Consider the following 16469-nt stretch of genomic DNA (forward strand, 5'->3'; position numbering starts at 1 on the left):
CCGGACACTCGGGGACCCCCCAGAACCACTGGGGACCCCCAAAGCCCCAGAGACCCCCAGGACCCCCCCCCCGGACATTCGGGGACTCCCCAGCGCCCCCCAAAACAACACCAGGGACCCCCCGGCCCCTCGGGACCCCCCCCCGGGCCCCTCTCTCCAGCCCCCACCCCCCCATTTAGTTCTAACGGGCCGGTCCCGCCCCTCCCCCCCCCCCGCTAATCACCCGCCGCTTAATGAAGATTTATGGGCGGAGCGGGGGGGTCACATGGGGGGTCACATGGGGGGTCACATGGGCGGACCCAGGCGTCCGGCCGCCCCCTCCAGCGAGCCCTCCCTCCCCCGCCAGGGGGCGCCACGGGCCGCAGCCGGGGCCGTCAGTAGGGACACGGGTGAACAGCCCCGAAAAACAACCGACCCCCCCAAAACGAGCCCCCCCATCGCCCCCTCCCCCCCCCCATCAATCACGGCGCCGCCTTCTAATGACAAACAATTCGCTTCGCAAATGGGCCCGAACTAATTAACTCAAGTGTTAATTAACGCGCGGCGGCGGCGCCGCCACATCCATCAATCGGCGCGGGGGGAGACGGCGGGGGGGGCGGGGGAATTGGGGGGGGGCCAAAGCTGGGGGGGTCCACAAACCAGGGCGGGGTCTCCAAAGTGAGGGGGGTCCCCAAAGCCCGAGGGGGGTCCACAAACCAGGGGGGGCCCCAAACCCAAGGGGGGGGTCCACAAACCCAAGGGGGGGCCCCAAACCCAAGGGGGGGTCCACAAACCCAAGGGGGGGCCCCAAACCCAAGGGGGGGTCCACAAACCCAAGAGGGGGGTCCACAAACCCAAGGGGGGGTCCACAAACCCAAGGGGGGGTCCCCAAAGCCGGGGGGGGGTGTCGGGAACAGCCGGGTTCGCGTTCGTGATTGGGTCGCAGGTTCGAGTCCCCGCCGCGGCCGTTCCCGCCGCGCCCCCCAACCTCCCCCGCCCCCCCCAGCGCCCCCCCCAACCCCCCGGCCCCCCCCGCCCCCCTCAACCCCCCCCCGCCCCGCCGCCCCCCGCCGCCCCCCATCCATCACCCGCTGACAGCTCCGGCGGCGGCGAATTAGCACCTAAATCGAATATTGATCAGCGCGGCGGCCGCTCCGCTCCAATGACCCCCCCACGGACGCCCCCCCCGGAACCCCACGGACCCCCCCGGACTGAGAACGGGACCCCCAGACCCCCCGGACGCCGCCCCAGAACCGGAACCGGGACCCCCTGACCCCCCCCCAGAACCATCGGGACCCCCCTGGGACCCCCCAGAACCATCGGGACCCCCCTGGGACCCCCTAAAATCCCTGGGAGACCCGGGGACCCCCCAGGAGCCCCCAAAAAAGCACCGGGACCCCCACACTGAGACCCCCCCCAGGTATCACCGACCCCCCCGTCCGGTCCCTGAACACGGTTTGGGGTACTCCTGGGGACACGGAGGGGTCCCCGAATCCAGGCGGGGGTCCCCAATCCCACGGGGGGGTTCCCGCAGCCCCACTCGATGCGGGGAGGCGCTCCCGGACGCCTGGGTCCCTCCCCCGCCCGCCCCTCCGTTAATTAGCGGCGGGTATTTAGGGGGGGGACGGGACGTGTCCAGACCCCCCCCCGGATAGACGGACACGGTCTTGTCCGTGTGTCCCTGTCCCGGGTATTTGGGGCCAATCCCGGGGATTTGGGGCCGGTGCGGGGGTTCGAGACCCGTCCTGGCATTTGGGGGGCGGTGTCCGTCCCGGGATTTGGGTCCAATCTCATGCATTTGAGGAAAATCCCGGGATTTGGGGCCACTCCCGGGAATTTGGGATCTGTCACGGGATTTGGGGCCGGTCCGGGGAATTTTGGGCCGGTCCCGGTGGTTTGGGGGGGGTCGGTCCCGGATTTGGGGTCGGTCCCGGATTTGGGGCCGGTCCCGGGAATTCGAGACAAATCCCGGGATTTGGGATCTGTCCCGGGAATTTGGGGCCAATATCGGGAATTTGGGGCCAATCCTGGGATTTGCGGTCGGTCCCGGGAATTTGCGGCCGGTCCGGGGGTTCGAGACCCGTCCGGGGAAATTTGGGCCGGTCCCGTGATTTGGGGACAATCCCGGGAATTTGGGGCTGGTCCGAGGGTTCGAGACCCGTCCGGGGAAATTTGGGCCGGTCCAGGGGGGTCGATCCGGGGGGGGCCCCGTCCCGGGGGGTCGATCCGGGGGGGGCCCCGTCCCGGGGGGGCCCGCGGGCGCCGCCGTAGCCCCGACAGGTTGAGCGATGGGCGGCATTAACCAGTTAATCCGCCTGATTGAATGTTTTGCTTCCTCCAAATTGAAACATTAAACAACGCGGGGCCGGGCCGGGCGGCGACAAATCACTCATGAAAGATTCATTTTCTCCCCAATAATGCGGCGCGCGAGCCGCGGAATCGGCAAACAGGCGGGAAAACTCCCCGGGCCGCCCCGGCCCCCCCCAAAAAAACACCCCCAAAAAATAATCCCTCCAAAAAACACACCCCCCAAAAAACCCCACACATACCCCCCCCGGGCTGCGGGGGTGCGGGATGAGGGGTACGGGGTGCTCTGGGACGCTGAGGGGTGCTCTGGGATTCATGCGGGATGCTGCGGGATGAAGGATGCCGAGGGATGCAGGGTGTCGTGGGGTGCTCTGGGATGATGCGGGATGAGGGATGTGGGGGGAAGGACGCTGAGGGGTGCGGGACACTGCGGGAAGCCCTGGGATGCAGGATGATGCTCTGAGATGATGCGGGACACTGGGATGCTGCGGGATGAAGGACGCTACGGGTTGCTGAGGGATGCAGGATGCTGAGGGATGCAGGATATGGGATGCAGGATGATGCTCTGGGATGATGCGGGACACTGGGATGCTGTGGGATGAAGGACGCTACGGGTTGCTGAGGGATGCGGGATGCAGGATGCTGAGGGATGCAGGATATGGGATGCAGGATGATGCTCTGGGATGATGCGGGACACTGGGATGCTGCGGGATGAAGGACGCTACGGGTTGCTGAGGGATGCGGGATGCAGGATGCTGAGGGATGCAGGATATGGGATGCAGGATGATGCTCTGGGATGATGCGGGACACAGGGATGCTGCGGGATGAAAGACGCTACGGGTTGCTGAGGGATGCGGGATGCAGGATGCTGAGGGATGCAGGATATGGGATGCAGGATGATGCTCTGGGATGATGCGGGACACTGGGATGCTGCGGGATGAAGGACGCTACGGGATGCTGAGGGATGCGGGATGCAGGATGCTGAGGGATGCGGGATATGGGATGCAGGATGATGCTCTGGGATGATGCGGGACACTGGGATGCTGCGGGATGAAGGACGCTACGGGATGCTGAGGGATGCGGGATGCAGGATGCTGAGGGATGCAGGATATGGGATGCAGGATGATGCTCTGGGATGATGCGGGACACTGGGATGCTGCGGGATGAAGGACGCTACGGGATGCTGAGGGATGCGGGATGCAGGATGCTGAGGGATGCAGGATATGGGATGCAGGATGATGCTCTGGGATACGGGCTGCGGGATGATGCGGGATGCAGGATGCTGTGGGATGCTCTGGGACAGTGCGAGATGCTGTAGGATACAGGGCACGGGATACAGGATGATGCTCCGGGATGCAGGACTCTGTGGGATGCTGTGGGATGCAGGATGATGCTCTGGGATGCTGTGGGATACAGGGCATGGGATGATGCTCTGGGTTGCTCTGGGGTTTGGGGGGGTGTCCCGGGACGAGCAGCAGCTGGACCTCCCGTCCCCCCGCCACCCCCTTATCCCTCTGTCACCCCCAATTCCCCATCACCTCCTTATTTCTGTGTCACCCCCAATCACCCCCTTATCTCTCATCACCCCCTCATTTCCCCATCACCCCCAATTCCTCTGACATGCCCTTGTCTCTGTCACCCCCTTATCTCCCCATCACCCCCTTATTCCTGTGCCTCCCTTTATCCACCCATCACCCCCTTATTCCCGTCTCCCCCCTTATCCACCCATCACCCCCGTATCTCGCATCACCCCATTATTCCCCCATCATCCCTAATTCCTCTGACACCCCCTTATTCCCCCATCACCCCTTTATCCCGTTATAAACCCATTTTTGCCCCATCACCCCCTTATTTCCCCATCACTACTAATTCCCATATCCCCCCCTTCTCCCCCCTCACCCCATCATCCCTGTGTCACCCCAAATTCCTCCACCACCCCCGATCCCCTGTCACCTCTTATCTCCCCTTCTCCCTCATCACCCCCTTATTTCCCCATCACCCCGTTATCTCTGACACCCCTTTATCTCCCCATCATCCCAAATTCCCCCAGTCTCCCTGTCACCCCCACGCCGTCCCTCTGTCCCCGGCCGTCCCTCTGTCCATCCACCCTCTGCCCGTGTCCGTCCGTCCGTCCGCCCCCTCCCCCGCCCTCCCCTCCCCCCCCATCCTTTGTCTCCCTCTCTCCCGCTCTCAAGTGTTTTCAATTTTATTCTGAGTGGAATTAACTACCCCTGATGTCAAATTGCCGCCGCAATCGATAATAATATCTTTACAAAAGAGGATATTCTTCTCTCGGCGAACGGCCCCTGAAAAATGGAAAATTTAGTCGAAATTGATTCATTACTTGACACTTTATAGGCCGGGCCTGCTATTGATCGGGGCCTGTCATGTCCCATCTGCCGTAATCGAAGCTGAGCCGCGCTGTCGATGGGGGTATTTTTCATAATTCCAGGAGTCCAGACAGATACGAAAACACACGCGGAATCTACAGACCCTCCTGGACCCCCCCCGAGCCCCCTGAGAGGACAGACGTGGGGCGACATTGGGGGACATGGGGGTGCAGGGGGAAACGTGGCAGACATGGGGGTGAACATGGGGGACATGGGGACGTGGGGGTATTTGTCATAATTCCAGGAGTCCAGACAGATACGAAAACACACACGGGTCCCACAGACCCCTCGGGGCCCCTCCATGTCCCCCCAGAAGGGACAGACGGGGGGGGACATTGAGGGACATGGGGGAACAGGGGGAAGCATAGTGGGCATGGGGGCACTGAGGTACCGGGGGAACAGGGGGACATTGGGGTCCCCCAAATTGAAGTGGGGAGGGGGTGGGAGAGGGGTCTCCCAAATGGAAACGGGGGGATATGGGGGGGGTGGGAGGGGGCGTCCCCCAGAGCCCAAATGTGAGGGATCCCCAGGAAAAGGGGAGGTTTGGGGTGGGAAATGGTCCCACTCACGCAGCCCTTGCACCCCACACTTTGCAAGCCCCTTGCACACCCCTTGCTCATCTGTTGCTCATCACTTGCACACCCTTTGCAAACCTTTTGCACACCTCTTGCACCTCCCTCATGCACCCCTTGCTCATCTCTTGCTCATCACTTGCAAACCTCTTGCACACCTTTGCACACTCCTTACTCACCCTTTATATAGCCCTTGCAAACCTTTTGCACACCTCTTGCTCATCTCTTGTTCACCCCTTGCACACGCTTTGCCCATCTCTTGCTCCTCTTTTGCATGCCCCTTCACACCCTTTGCAAACCTTTTGCACACCCCTTGCTCTTCTCTTGCTCATCTTTCGCACACCCCTTTCATGTTCCTTACCTTTTGCACACCCCTTGCTCACCCCTTGCAATTTTTTTGCACACCCCTTGCTCTTCTCTTTCTCTCCTTTTGCACACCCTTTTCATGCTCTTTACTCACCTTTTGCACATCCCTTGCACACTCCTTGCTCGTCTCTTGCTCACCCCTTGCTCATCTCTTGCCCTTCCCTTGCAAACCTTTTGCATGTCCCTCATCTTTTGCACACTCCTTGCACATCCCTTGCTCGCCCTTTGCAAACCTTTTGCACACCTCTTGCACACCTTTTGCACACCCCTCACTCTTCTCTTCCCCGTCTCTTGCTCATCCCTTGCGAACCTTTTGCACGTCTGTTGCACACCTATTGCTCACCCCTTACTCTTCTCCTGCTCATATTTTGCACACCCCTTGCTCACCCTTTGCAAACCTTTGGCGCATCCCTTGCACGCTCCTCTTGCTCATCTCTTGCTCACCCCTTGCACACCCTTTACACCCCCATTTGCTCCCCCTTGCACCCCCTCTCATCCCCCCCTCCCCCCGCCGCGGTTCGGGGTTTCCGGGGTCCCCCCTCCCCCCCTTTCCTCCCCTCCCCTCCCCCCCCGATCGAAGCCCATTTCGGCCGCGCCGCCGCATCTGTTTTCAAATTTGATCAGCGATGAACTTTATTTTCCGAGTTTGAGGAAAATTGTGTCCATCGATCCGCCGGCCCCGCTCGCCCGATACTTAAACCGGCGGCGACAGCGCGGCCCCGGCCCCGCGTCCTTCGGTCCGTCCGTCCCGGGCCGTGTTCCCTCCGGTCCCTCCATCCCTGTCCCCGATCCCTCCACCCCTCCGGTCCCGCATCCTGCCCGCATCCCGGTCCCTGTTCCCTCCGGTCCCGCATCTTCCCCGCATCCCTGTTCCCTCCATCCCGGTCCCTGGTCCCTCGGGTCCCTCCATCCCGGTCCCGCATCTTCACCATATCCCGATCCGTTCATCCCGGTCCCTCCGGCCCCGTGTCCCTGTCCCTGGTCCCTCCATCCCGGTCCCTGGGCCGTCTGGTCCCTCCATCCCGGTCCCGCATCGTCCCTCCATCCCGCACCCCGGTCCCTTCATCCCCGCTCCGGTCCCTCCATCCCGGTCCCGCATCGTCCCCACATCCCGGTCCCTCCGGTCCCGCATCGTCCCTGCATCACGGTCCCTGGTCCCTCCGTCCCCGTCCCTTCCTCCCCATCCCTGGTCCCTCCGGTCCCTCCATCCCGGTCCCGCATCGTCCCCGCATCGCGGTCCCTCCGGTCCCGTATCCTCCTCGTCCCGGTCCTTGGACCCCACATCCTTCTCTCTCTCTCCATCCCCCCTCTCCTTCCTCCATCCCCCCTCTCCTTCCTCCATCCTCCTCTCCTTCCTCCTCCTCCTCCTCCCCCTGCCCCGTCCCTCTCTCCTCCCTCTCCCCTGCCCCGCTCCCTCCTTCCCTCCTTCCTCCCTCCTTCCCGGCTCCCACCTGCCCGCTCCGCTCCCTCCGGCCCCTTCTCCTCCTCCTCCTTCATCCCTCTGTCCCTCTGTCCTTCTGTCCCTCCGTCCCGCTCTCCTTCCCGCCCCTGCCCCGATCCCGCCGACCCTGGACCCTCCACCCCCGGTCCAGGACCCTCCGATCCCGGTACATCCATCCTCGATCACACCGACCCCGATCCCGGTGCATCCATCCCCGGTCCCGGACCCTCCATCCCCGACCCCGCCGATCCCGGTGCATCCATCCCCGGTCCCGGACCCTCCATCCCCGACCCCGCCGATCCCGGTGCATCCATCCCCGGTCCCGGACCCTCCATCCCCGACCCCGCCGATCCCGGTGCATCCATCCCCGACCCCGGACCCTCCATCCCCGGTACATCCATCCCCGGTCCCGGACCCTCCATCCCCGGTACATCCATCCCCGGTCCCGGACCCTCCATCCCCGACCCCGCCGATCCCGGTACATCCATCCCCGACCCCGGACCCTCCATCCCCGGTACATCCGTCCATCCATCCCCGCTGCCCTCGGTCCTTCCAGCCCCGCTTCCCCCGACCCCGGCTGCTCCATCCCCGATCCCTCCGGTCCCATTCCCTCCATCCCCGATCCCTCCGGTCCCGATCGCTCCATCGCCGATCGCTCCATCCCCGATCGCTCCATCCCCGATCGCTCCATCCTCGGTCCTTCCATCCCCGCTGTCCCCGCTCCCTCTGATCCCGGTCGCTTCATCCCCGATCCCTCCGGTCCCGATCTCTCCATCCCCGATCCCTCCGGTCCCGATCTCTCCATCCCCGATCCCTCCGGTCCCGATCCCTCCGGTCCCGATCTCTCCATCCCCGATCCCTCCGGTCCCGATCCCTCCGGTCCCGATCTCTCCATCCCCGATCCCTCCGGTCCCGATCCCTCCGGTCCCGATCTCTCCATCCCCGATCCCTCCGGTCCCGATCTCTCCATCCCCGATCCCTCCGGTCCCGATCCCTCCGGTCCCGATCTCTCCATCCACGCTGTCCCTCTCTCTCCATCCCCGATCCCTCCGACTCCGGTCTCTGCATCCCCGGTCGCTCCGGCCCCGCTGCCCCGGCCGCTCCGGCCCCGCTCCCTCCATCCCCGATCGCTTCACCCCCCGTCCCGATCGCTCCATCCCCGATCGCTCCGGTCCTGATCGCTCCATCCCCGGTCGGTCCATCCCCACTCTCCCGGTCCCTCGGATAGCGCTCCTTCCAACCCCGGTCCCGATCGCTCCATCCCGCTCCCTCCATCCCCGCTCCCTCCGATCCCGCTCCCTCCATCCCCGGTCGCTCCATCCCCGCTGTCCCGGTCCCGGTCCCTCCGCTCCCGGTCGCTCCATCCCCGCTGTCCCGGTCCCGGTCCCTCCATCCCCGGTCGCTCCATCCCCGCTGTCCCGGTCCCGGTCCCTCCATCCCCGGTCGCTCCATCCCCGCTGTCCCGGTCCCGGTCGGTCCATCTCCGGTCGTTCCGTCCCCGGTCGCTCCATTCCCGATCCCGGTCCCTCCGCTCCCGGTCGCTCCATCCCCGCTGTCCCGGTCCCGGTCCCTCCATCCCCAGTCGCTCCATCGTCGCTTCTCCCGCCGCCGATGCACCGGAGCTTCTAAAGCCGCCTCCGACCGCCCGGCACCGACCCCGGAGTCCCCGCAGCGTCCCCGGTGTCACCGGCCCCCGCACCGGCCCCGGTGTCCCCGGTGTCCCCGGTGTCCCCGGCGCCCCCGGTGTCCCGGTCCCGCCCCCGGCCCGATGCGCGGCCGCCCCGCGGTGAGTTCCCAACTTTCCTCGGCCGGACCCGCGTCCTCCCCCGGACCCCAAGGACCCCCCGATCCCCCCCGGGACCCCCCAGACCCTTCAGACCCCGCTCGGGCCCCCTGGAACCCCCGGATCCCCAGGACCCCCCGATCCCCAACCCCCTCCCAAAACCCCAGGATCCCCCCGACCCCCAAATTCCCCCCAGAACCCCCGAACCCCGGGACTCCCAGCCCCCCCACCCCCCCGGGCCCCTCGGCCCCCCAGGTCCCCCCGGCCCCCCCGACCCTCCCCGGCCCCGCCGCCCCGGATCGAAGTTTCTGGCAACAAAGGGAAATCGCGAATCGATCGCGCCGGAGATTGAGAGACAAGAGCGAGAATCCATCAGAGCTCCCAGGGCCCTATAGAGCCCCCGGCGCCTATAGCCCCTATAGACGCACAGCCCGCGGCCCCGGAGCCCCGACGGGCCCTATAGACCTACAGCCCGCGGCGCCTATAGACCCTATGGGCCCTATGGACCCACAGCCACGGGTCCTATAGCCTCAGAGCCCTCGGCTCCTATAGACACTATAGACCCATAGCCCCGGCCCCTACAGCTCCTATGGGCCCTATAGACCCTATAGACCTAGAGCCCCCAGCTCCTGTAGCCACAGAGTCCCCAGAGTCCCTATAGCCCTGGCTCCTATAGCCTCATAGCCCCTATAGACCTATAGCCCTCGGCTCTTAAAGCCCTGGCTCCTATAGCCCCTATAGCCCCAGAGCCACATCTCGCCCACAGACCCCACAGAGCCCCATAGACCCTATAGATCACATACACCCCATAGATCCCATACACCCCAGAGACCCCCCAGACCCCTGACTCATGCGCCCCACATTCCTGTAGCCGCCCCAGCCCTATAGATCCCCTATAGATCCCCTATAGCCCCCTGGGTCTCACTGCGGCATTGGGCGCGTGACCGGGGTGCAGAGTGGGGGGGGGACCCAAAACCGGCTGCTTTGCACCCAAACCCCCCCCCCAGTTGTCTTTTTATTTTTCGGGGGGGGATCATGCGTGTCCAGGACGGGTTTGCACACGCGTGTGGCGCAGCTGGGCACCCGTTTGCATGTGTGATCTGCTCACCTTGCACGTGCAGCCTGCACATTTGCACACGTGTGAGCCGCGCGTCTGCACACGGGTGATGTGCACGCTCCCGCACGTGCGATCTGCACACCCTTGCACGTGCAATCTGCACACCCTTGCACGTGCGATCTGCACACCCTTGCACGTGCACCGTGCACACCCCTGCATGTGCAATCTGCAGCCCTGTGCATGCCTTTGCACGTGTGCAATCTGCAGGCCAGTGTGTGCCCTTGCACGTGCACACCCATGCGCTCTACGCGCCCTTGCACGTGTGATCTGCACGTGCTTGCACGTGCGCCCTGCACGGCTGCACACGTGTGTTCTGCTCACCTTGCACGTGTGCTCTGCAGATTCGTGCACGTGTGTCCTGCTCACTCTTGTACGTGTGATCTCCATGCCTGCACACATGTGCTCTGCGCGCCTGTACATGCGTGTTCTGCTCACCTTGCGCATGCAATCTGCACACTCATGCACGTGTGCTCTGCACGCCTGTGCACGCCCTTGCACGTGCGCTCTGCTCGCCTTGCACGTGCACCCTGCACACGTGTGCTCCACTCGCCTCTGCCAGCATGTGCGTCGTGCTCACATGCGTGTGCCCCATGGGCCCTCGTGTCCGTGCACCGCGGGACCCCCTGGGATTTGGCGGACACACACACACAGTTTATATTTATTTGGGGGGGCCCGCGTGTGGCCGGAGCCGCTGCTCGACCCCTCAGCACCAGAACTTATGGCGTGATCAATGCTGCAAGTTAAAGATGGCAGCGCCAGCCCTGGAACCCCCAAACCCTCCCGGGACCTCCCCCCAGACCCCCCCAAAAACCCCAGGATCCCACCGGGACCCCCCAAACCCCCGGGACCCTCTGGGCTCTGCTGGAGACCCCAAACCTGCACCCACATCTTGGTTTTGCAGCAACATTTTGCATTTGCACCCACATTCTGCTTTGCACCCACATTTTGCATTTGCACCCGAGTTTTGCTTTTGCACCCATATTTTGCTTTTGCACCCACACCGTGGTGTTCGCACCAGCATCCCAGCCTCATGCAAGCAATTTGGTTTTGCAATGGTGATTTGGTTTTGCACCAGCGTCTTGTCTTTGCACCCACATCTTGTTTCTGCACCCACATCTTGTTTCTGCACCCACATCTTAGTTTTGCACCGGCACCTCGGTTTTGCACCAGCGCTTCTGCTTTACGTCTGTATTTTGGTTTTGCACCAGCGCTTTGGCTTCACACCCACCTCTTGTCTTTGCACCGGTGCTTCAGTTTTGCGCCGGCATCTTGGGTTTGCACCGACATTTTGTGTTTGCGCTGATTCCTCCGCGTTACGTTGGAATTTTTGGTTTGCCCCAGTGCTTTGGGTTTGCACGGGCGCTTCTCCTTTGCACCCACATCTTGTCTTTGCACCCACACCTTGTATTTGTACGGGTGCTTCAGCTTTGCGGTGGCTTCATGGTTTTGCTCAAACATTTTGGGTTTGCACGGGCGCTTCATCTTTACACCCACATCTTTTGCACCAGCGCCTTGTCTTTGCACTGGTATCTTTGGTTTTGCACCAGGTACTTCAGCCTTGTACCGACATTCTGTCTTTGCGCCGGTTCTTCTGCTTTATGTCAGAATTTTGGGTTCGCACCAGCGCTTTGGCTTCGCCCCCACCTCTTGTTTTTGCACCAGCTTTGCCGTTTTGCACAGCTGCTTCTGCTTTGCACCAGCATCGTGGTTTTGCACCAGCGTGTTGTCCTCGCGCCAGTTCTTCTGCTTTATGTCGGTATTTTGGGTTTGCACCAGGTCCTTTGGTTTCGCACTGACGTGTTGGCTTTGCACCAACATCACATCTTTGCACCAACACTGTGGTTTTGCACGGGTGCTTCTGTTTTGCAGCAGCTTCTCATTTTTGCACCGGTTCTTCTGCTTTATGTCGATGTTTTTGGTTTGCGCCGGTTCTTCTGCTTTATGTCGATGTTTTTGGTTTGCGCCGATGTTTCGCCTTTACACCCGCATTTTGTCTTTGCACCGACATCCTGTCTGTGCACCGGTGTCCTATTTTTGCACCAGCGTCTCGGTTTTGCGCGTTATTCGGTTTTGCACCGTTTATTCCGTTTTGCACAGTTTATTCTGTTTTCCACCATTTGTTCTGGTTTTTGCACCGTTTATTCTGCTCTTGCCCGCCCCCCCCCAAACGAGCCCCCACCCAGGGAGGGGGTCACGGGGGGAGGTGACGCCCCGGTGTCCCCGTCCCTGTCCCCCCCGTGTCCCCCCCGCTGCCCCCTCCCCCGGCGCCGCCGTCGAGACCCAAATTGGCTCCAAATGAAGAAAAATGGAGCAGTCGGGGCGGGGGGATGGGCGGGAGGGGGCCCTATGGGCACATATGGGGATGTGTGGGGACGTATAGACGTGTGGGGCTCCGTGGGCACCTACGGACACGTTCGCCCCCGTTCCCACGGGCGGGGCTCCGGCCACGCCCCCCGCCGCGCCCACCCCCCATTGGTCAATTCGCACGTGCATTAATGACCGGGGCGGGGGGGCGACCCCTGCGACCCCCCCGCGTTGATCACTCGCTGATGGCTCATTAGCGCCGGCCCCGCCCCCTCGCGGCCCCCCCGTGTCCCCATGTCCCCCCCGTGTCCCCCCCATGTCCCCCCCGTGTCCACCCCGTGTCCCCCCCGTGTCCCCCCCGTGTCCCCATGTCCCCCCCATGTCCCCCCCATATCCCCCCCGTGTCCCCCCCGTGTCCCCCCCATATCCCCCCCATATCCCCCCCATATCCCCCCCATGTCCCCCCCGTGTCCCCATGTCCCCCCCGTGTCCCCCCCATGTCCCCCCCGTGTCCCCCCCGTGTCCCCATAACCCCCCCATATCCCCCCCATGTCCCCCCCATGTCCCCCCGTGTCCCCCCCATATCCCCCCCGTGTCCCCCCCCCGTGTCCCCGATCTCAATCCCCCCCCCGGACACGGATCCTCCCGCAGGCGGCGGCGCTTTGATGTGTCCCCCGGGTCCCCCCGTGTGTCCCCTCCCTGCGTCACCCCCCGTGTCCCCTCCCCCCGCTTCCTCCTGTGTCCCCCCCGTGGCCCCCCCCATGTCCCCCCATTTCCCCCTGTGTCCCAATCACGTCCCGTCCCGTTCCCCACCCTGTGCCCCCCCGGATCCCCCTCCGTGTGTTCCCCCGTTGCACGGCCTTGCACACCCGTCCCGGGCTTTGCACACCCATCCCGGGCCTTGCACACCCGTCCCAGGCCTTGCACACCCGTCCCGGGCTTTGCACACCCGTCCCGGGCTTTGCACACCTATCTCGGGCTTTGCACACCCATCCCGGGCTTTGCACACCCGTCCCGGGCTTTGCACACCCATCCCGGGCCTTGCACACCCATCCCGGGCTTCGCACACCCGTCCCGGGCTTTGCACACCCATCCCGGGCCTTGCACACCCGTCCCGGGCTTTGCACACCTATCCCGGGCTTTGCACACCCATCCCGGGCCTTGCACACCTATCCCGGGCTTTGCACACCCATCCCGGGCTTTGCACACCCGTCCCGGGCTTTGCACACCCATCCCGGGCCTTGCACACCCATCCCGGGCTTTGCACACCCGTCCCGGGCTTTGCACACCCGTCCCGGGCCTTGCACACCCATCCCGGGCCTTGCACACCTATCCCGGGCCTTGCACACCTATCCCGGGCTTTGCACACCTATCCCGGGCTTTGCACACCTATCCCAGGCCTTGCACACCCATCCCGGGCCTTGCACACTCATCCTGGGCTCCGCACAGCATTGCACGCCCGCCCACAGCTTTGCACTGTTGTTTTGCCCCGTTTTGCCCCGTTTTGCCCGGGTTTTTGCGCTGTTGTTCCGCCCTGGTTTGCACGGGATTTTTGCCCCGTTTTCCCCGCTTTTTTTTTGCTGTCATTTTCCCCCGTTTTGCCCCGTTTTGCGCGGGTTTGCCCTGGGGTCTTTGCCCCGTTTTGCACTGTTTTCCCCCGGTTTCCCCTGCTCTGCACCATTTGCACGGCCGTTCCTCGCCCCCCCCCGCCCCCCCGGGCGGCGGATCAAAGGCTCCATCGATCCGGATCGATCGGGGGGGGCCGGGCCGGGGCGGGGGGGCCGCGCGCGCTTGGCCGCGGGTCATGGAACAAACGAGCCCGCGCGGGAGCGGCCGCTAATTGGGGCTGAATAATTAATGAGGGGGCGGGGCCGGGAGGGACCGGCGGGAAACGGGGGCGGGGGGATACAGGGGAATGTATGGGGGGGTATGGGGGGTGTAGGGGGATGTACAGGGGGTGGGGGGGAGATACAGGGGGATGTGGGGGGTATAGGGGGATGTATAGATGGATGTATAGAGGGATGTCTAGAGGGGTATGGGGGTACGCCGCGTATAGAAGGTATAGGAGGTTATGGGGGCTTATGGGGGGTATGGGAAGGGGGGCAGCATATAGGGGATGTACATGTGGGAGCTGAATGTATAGGGGCTGTATGTGCGGGACGTGAGCGTATAAGGGGGTGTGCGCAGGGGCTGAGGGGTGTCCATAAGGAACCTGAATGTATAGGGATGTCCATAGGGAACGGGAGCGTATAGGGGCTGTATGTGCAGGGGTTGAGCAGAAGGGCTGGGTCTATAGGGAGGTCTATAGGGTTTGTAGCGTCTCTGCATACGGGACGTGTGTGTGTCTATAGGGCTGTGTCTATGGAGTGTGTGCACAGGGCTGTGTACATAGGGGATGTGTCTATAGGGCTCTGTGTCTATAGGGTATGTACATAGGGCTGTGTCTATAGACTGTATCTATAGGCTCTGCACATATGGGGTATGTACACAGCCCCGTGTCTATGGACTCTTTGCATCCGGGGCCGCGGGGCCGCAATTCCCAGCGCAGCTCGTTAGCGGCTGAAAGAACCCGGGGCAGAAATAACGAACTAACGAGAGACGGAGAAATAACGAGAGACAAATAACGAGGGAGAGACGGGGCCGGGGGTGCGGGGGGGATGGGGGGCCCGATCCTGCCCCTCCCCCCGCACCGCGCCCCACAACCCCCCCCGACCCCCAAGTCACCCCCGGTGTGACCCCCAGGTGTGACCCCCCCGCCATGGACTGCAGCTGCGTCTCCGACCTGCTCCTCACAGCCCCGGTCCCGCTCTGGACCCCAGGTACCCCAGACCCTGCCCCATAGCGGGGGACCCAGGAGGGACCCAGGAGTCCGGGAGGGGACCCAGGAGTTCGAGAGGGACCCAGGAGTTCGGGAGGGACCCAGGAGTCCAGAAGGGGACCCAAGAGTTCGAGAGGGACCCAGGCGTCCGGGAGGGGACCCAGGCGTCCGGGAGGGACCCAGGAGTCCAGAAGGAGACCCAGGAGTTCGAGAGGGACCCAGGAGTTCGGGAGGGACCCAGGCGTCCGGGAGGGGACCCAGGAGTCCAGAAGGGGACCCAAGAGTTCGAGAGGGACCCAGGAGTTTGGGAGGGACCCAGGAGTCCAGAAGGAGACCCAGGAGTTCGAGAGGGACCCAGGCGTCTGGGAGGGGACCCAGGAGTCCAGAAGGGGACCCAAGAGTTCGAGAGGGACCCAGGCATCCGGGAGGGGACCCAGGAGTCCAGAAGGGGACCCAGGAGTTCGAGAGGGACCCAGGAGTTTGGGAGGGACCCAGGAGTTCAGGAGGGGACCCAGGAGTTCAAGAGGGACCCAGGCGTCCGGGAGGGGACCCAGGCGTCCGGGCCCCACACGTCCCGTCCCCCCCCAGGCTTCGCGTTCCCGGACTGGGCGTACAAGCCGGAGTCGAGCCCGGGCTCGCGGCAGATCCAGCTCTGGCACTTCATCCTGGAGCTGCTGCGGCAGGAGCGGTACCGCGAGGTCATCGCCTGGCAGGGCGACTACGGCGAGTTCGTCATCAAGGACCCCGACGAGGTCGCGCGGCTCTGGGGGGTGCGCAAGTGCAAGCCCCACATGAACTACGACAAGCTCAGCCGGGCGCTCAGGTCAGACCCACAAGCGGCTCCACGGGGCTGGGGGGGGGGGTTGGGGGGCGTAGAGGGGGGTTTGGGCCTCCTGAGGGGTTCCGGAGGTGGGGACCCAGGCGTTCGGGCCCCATAAGTTGACGGAGAGGGGTGGGACCCAGGTGTTCGGGCCCCATAAGTTGACGGAGAGGGGTGGGACCCAGGCGTTCGGGCCCCATAAGTTGATGGAGAGGGGTAGGACCCAGGCGTTCGGGCCCCATAAGTTGACGGAGAGGGGTGGGACCCAGGCATTCGGGCCCCATAAGTTGATGGAGAGGGGTGGGACCCAGGCGTTCGGGCCCCATAAGTTGATGGAGAGGGGTGGGACCCAGGCGTTCGGGCCCCATAAGTTGATAGAGAGGGTGGGACCCAGGCGTTCGGGCCCCATTAAGTGGCTTGGGAGGTGGGGACCCAGGCGTTCGGGCCCCATAAGTTGACGGAGAGGGGTGGGACCCAGGCGTTCGGGCCCCATAAGTTGATAGAGAGGGGTAGGACCCAGGCGTTCGAGCCCATAAGTTGATGGAGAGGGGTGGGACCCAGGCGTTCAGGCC

At 63.9% G+C, this 16469-nt stretch overlaps 1 protein-coding gene across 1 annotated transcript; it reads left to right on the plus strand.

Annotated features, from left to right (window-relative positions):
• Window positions 1-14280: 14280 nt before the first annotated feature.
• Window positions 14281-15986, plus strand: LOC136002730 (ETS domain-containing transcription factor ERF-like; the record flags this gene model as incomplete). Its single annotated transcript, XM_065657992.1, has 2 exons — window positions 14281-14318; window positions 15574-15986. Coding segments are annotated over exons 1-2 (451 nt in total), but the record flags the coding sequence as incomplete, so codon positions are not given.
• Window positions 15987-16469: the final 483 nt, after the last annotated feature.

Source organism: Caloenas nicobarica, unplaced genomic scaffold (assembly GCF_036013445.1).
Source record: "Caloenas nicobarica isolate bCalNic1 unplaced genomic scaffold, bCalNic1.hap1 Scaffold_231, whole genome shotgun sequence".
Taxonomy (NCBI): Eukaryota; Metazoa; Chordata; class Aves; order Columbiformes; family Columbidae; genus Caloenas; species Caloenas nicobarica.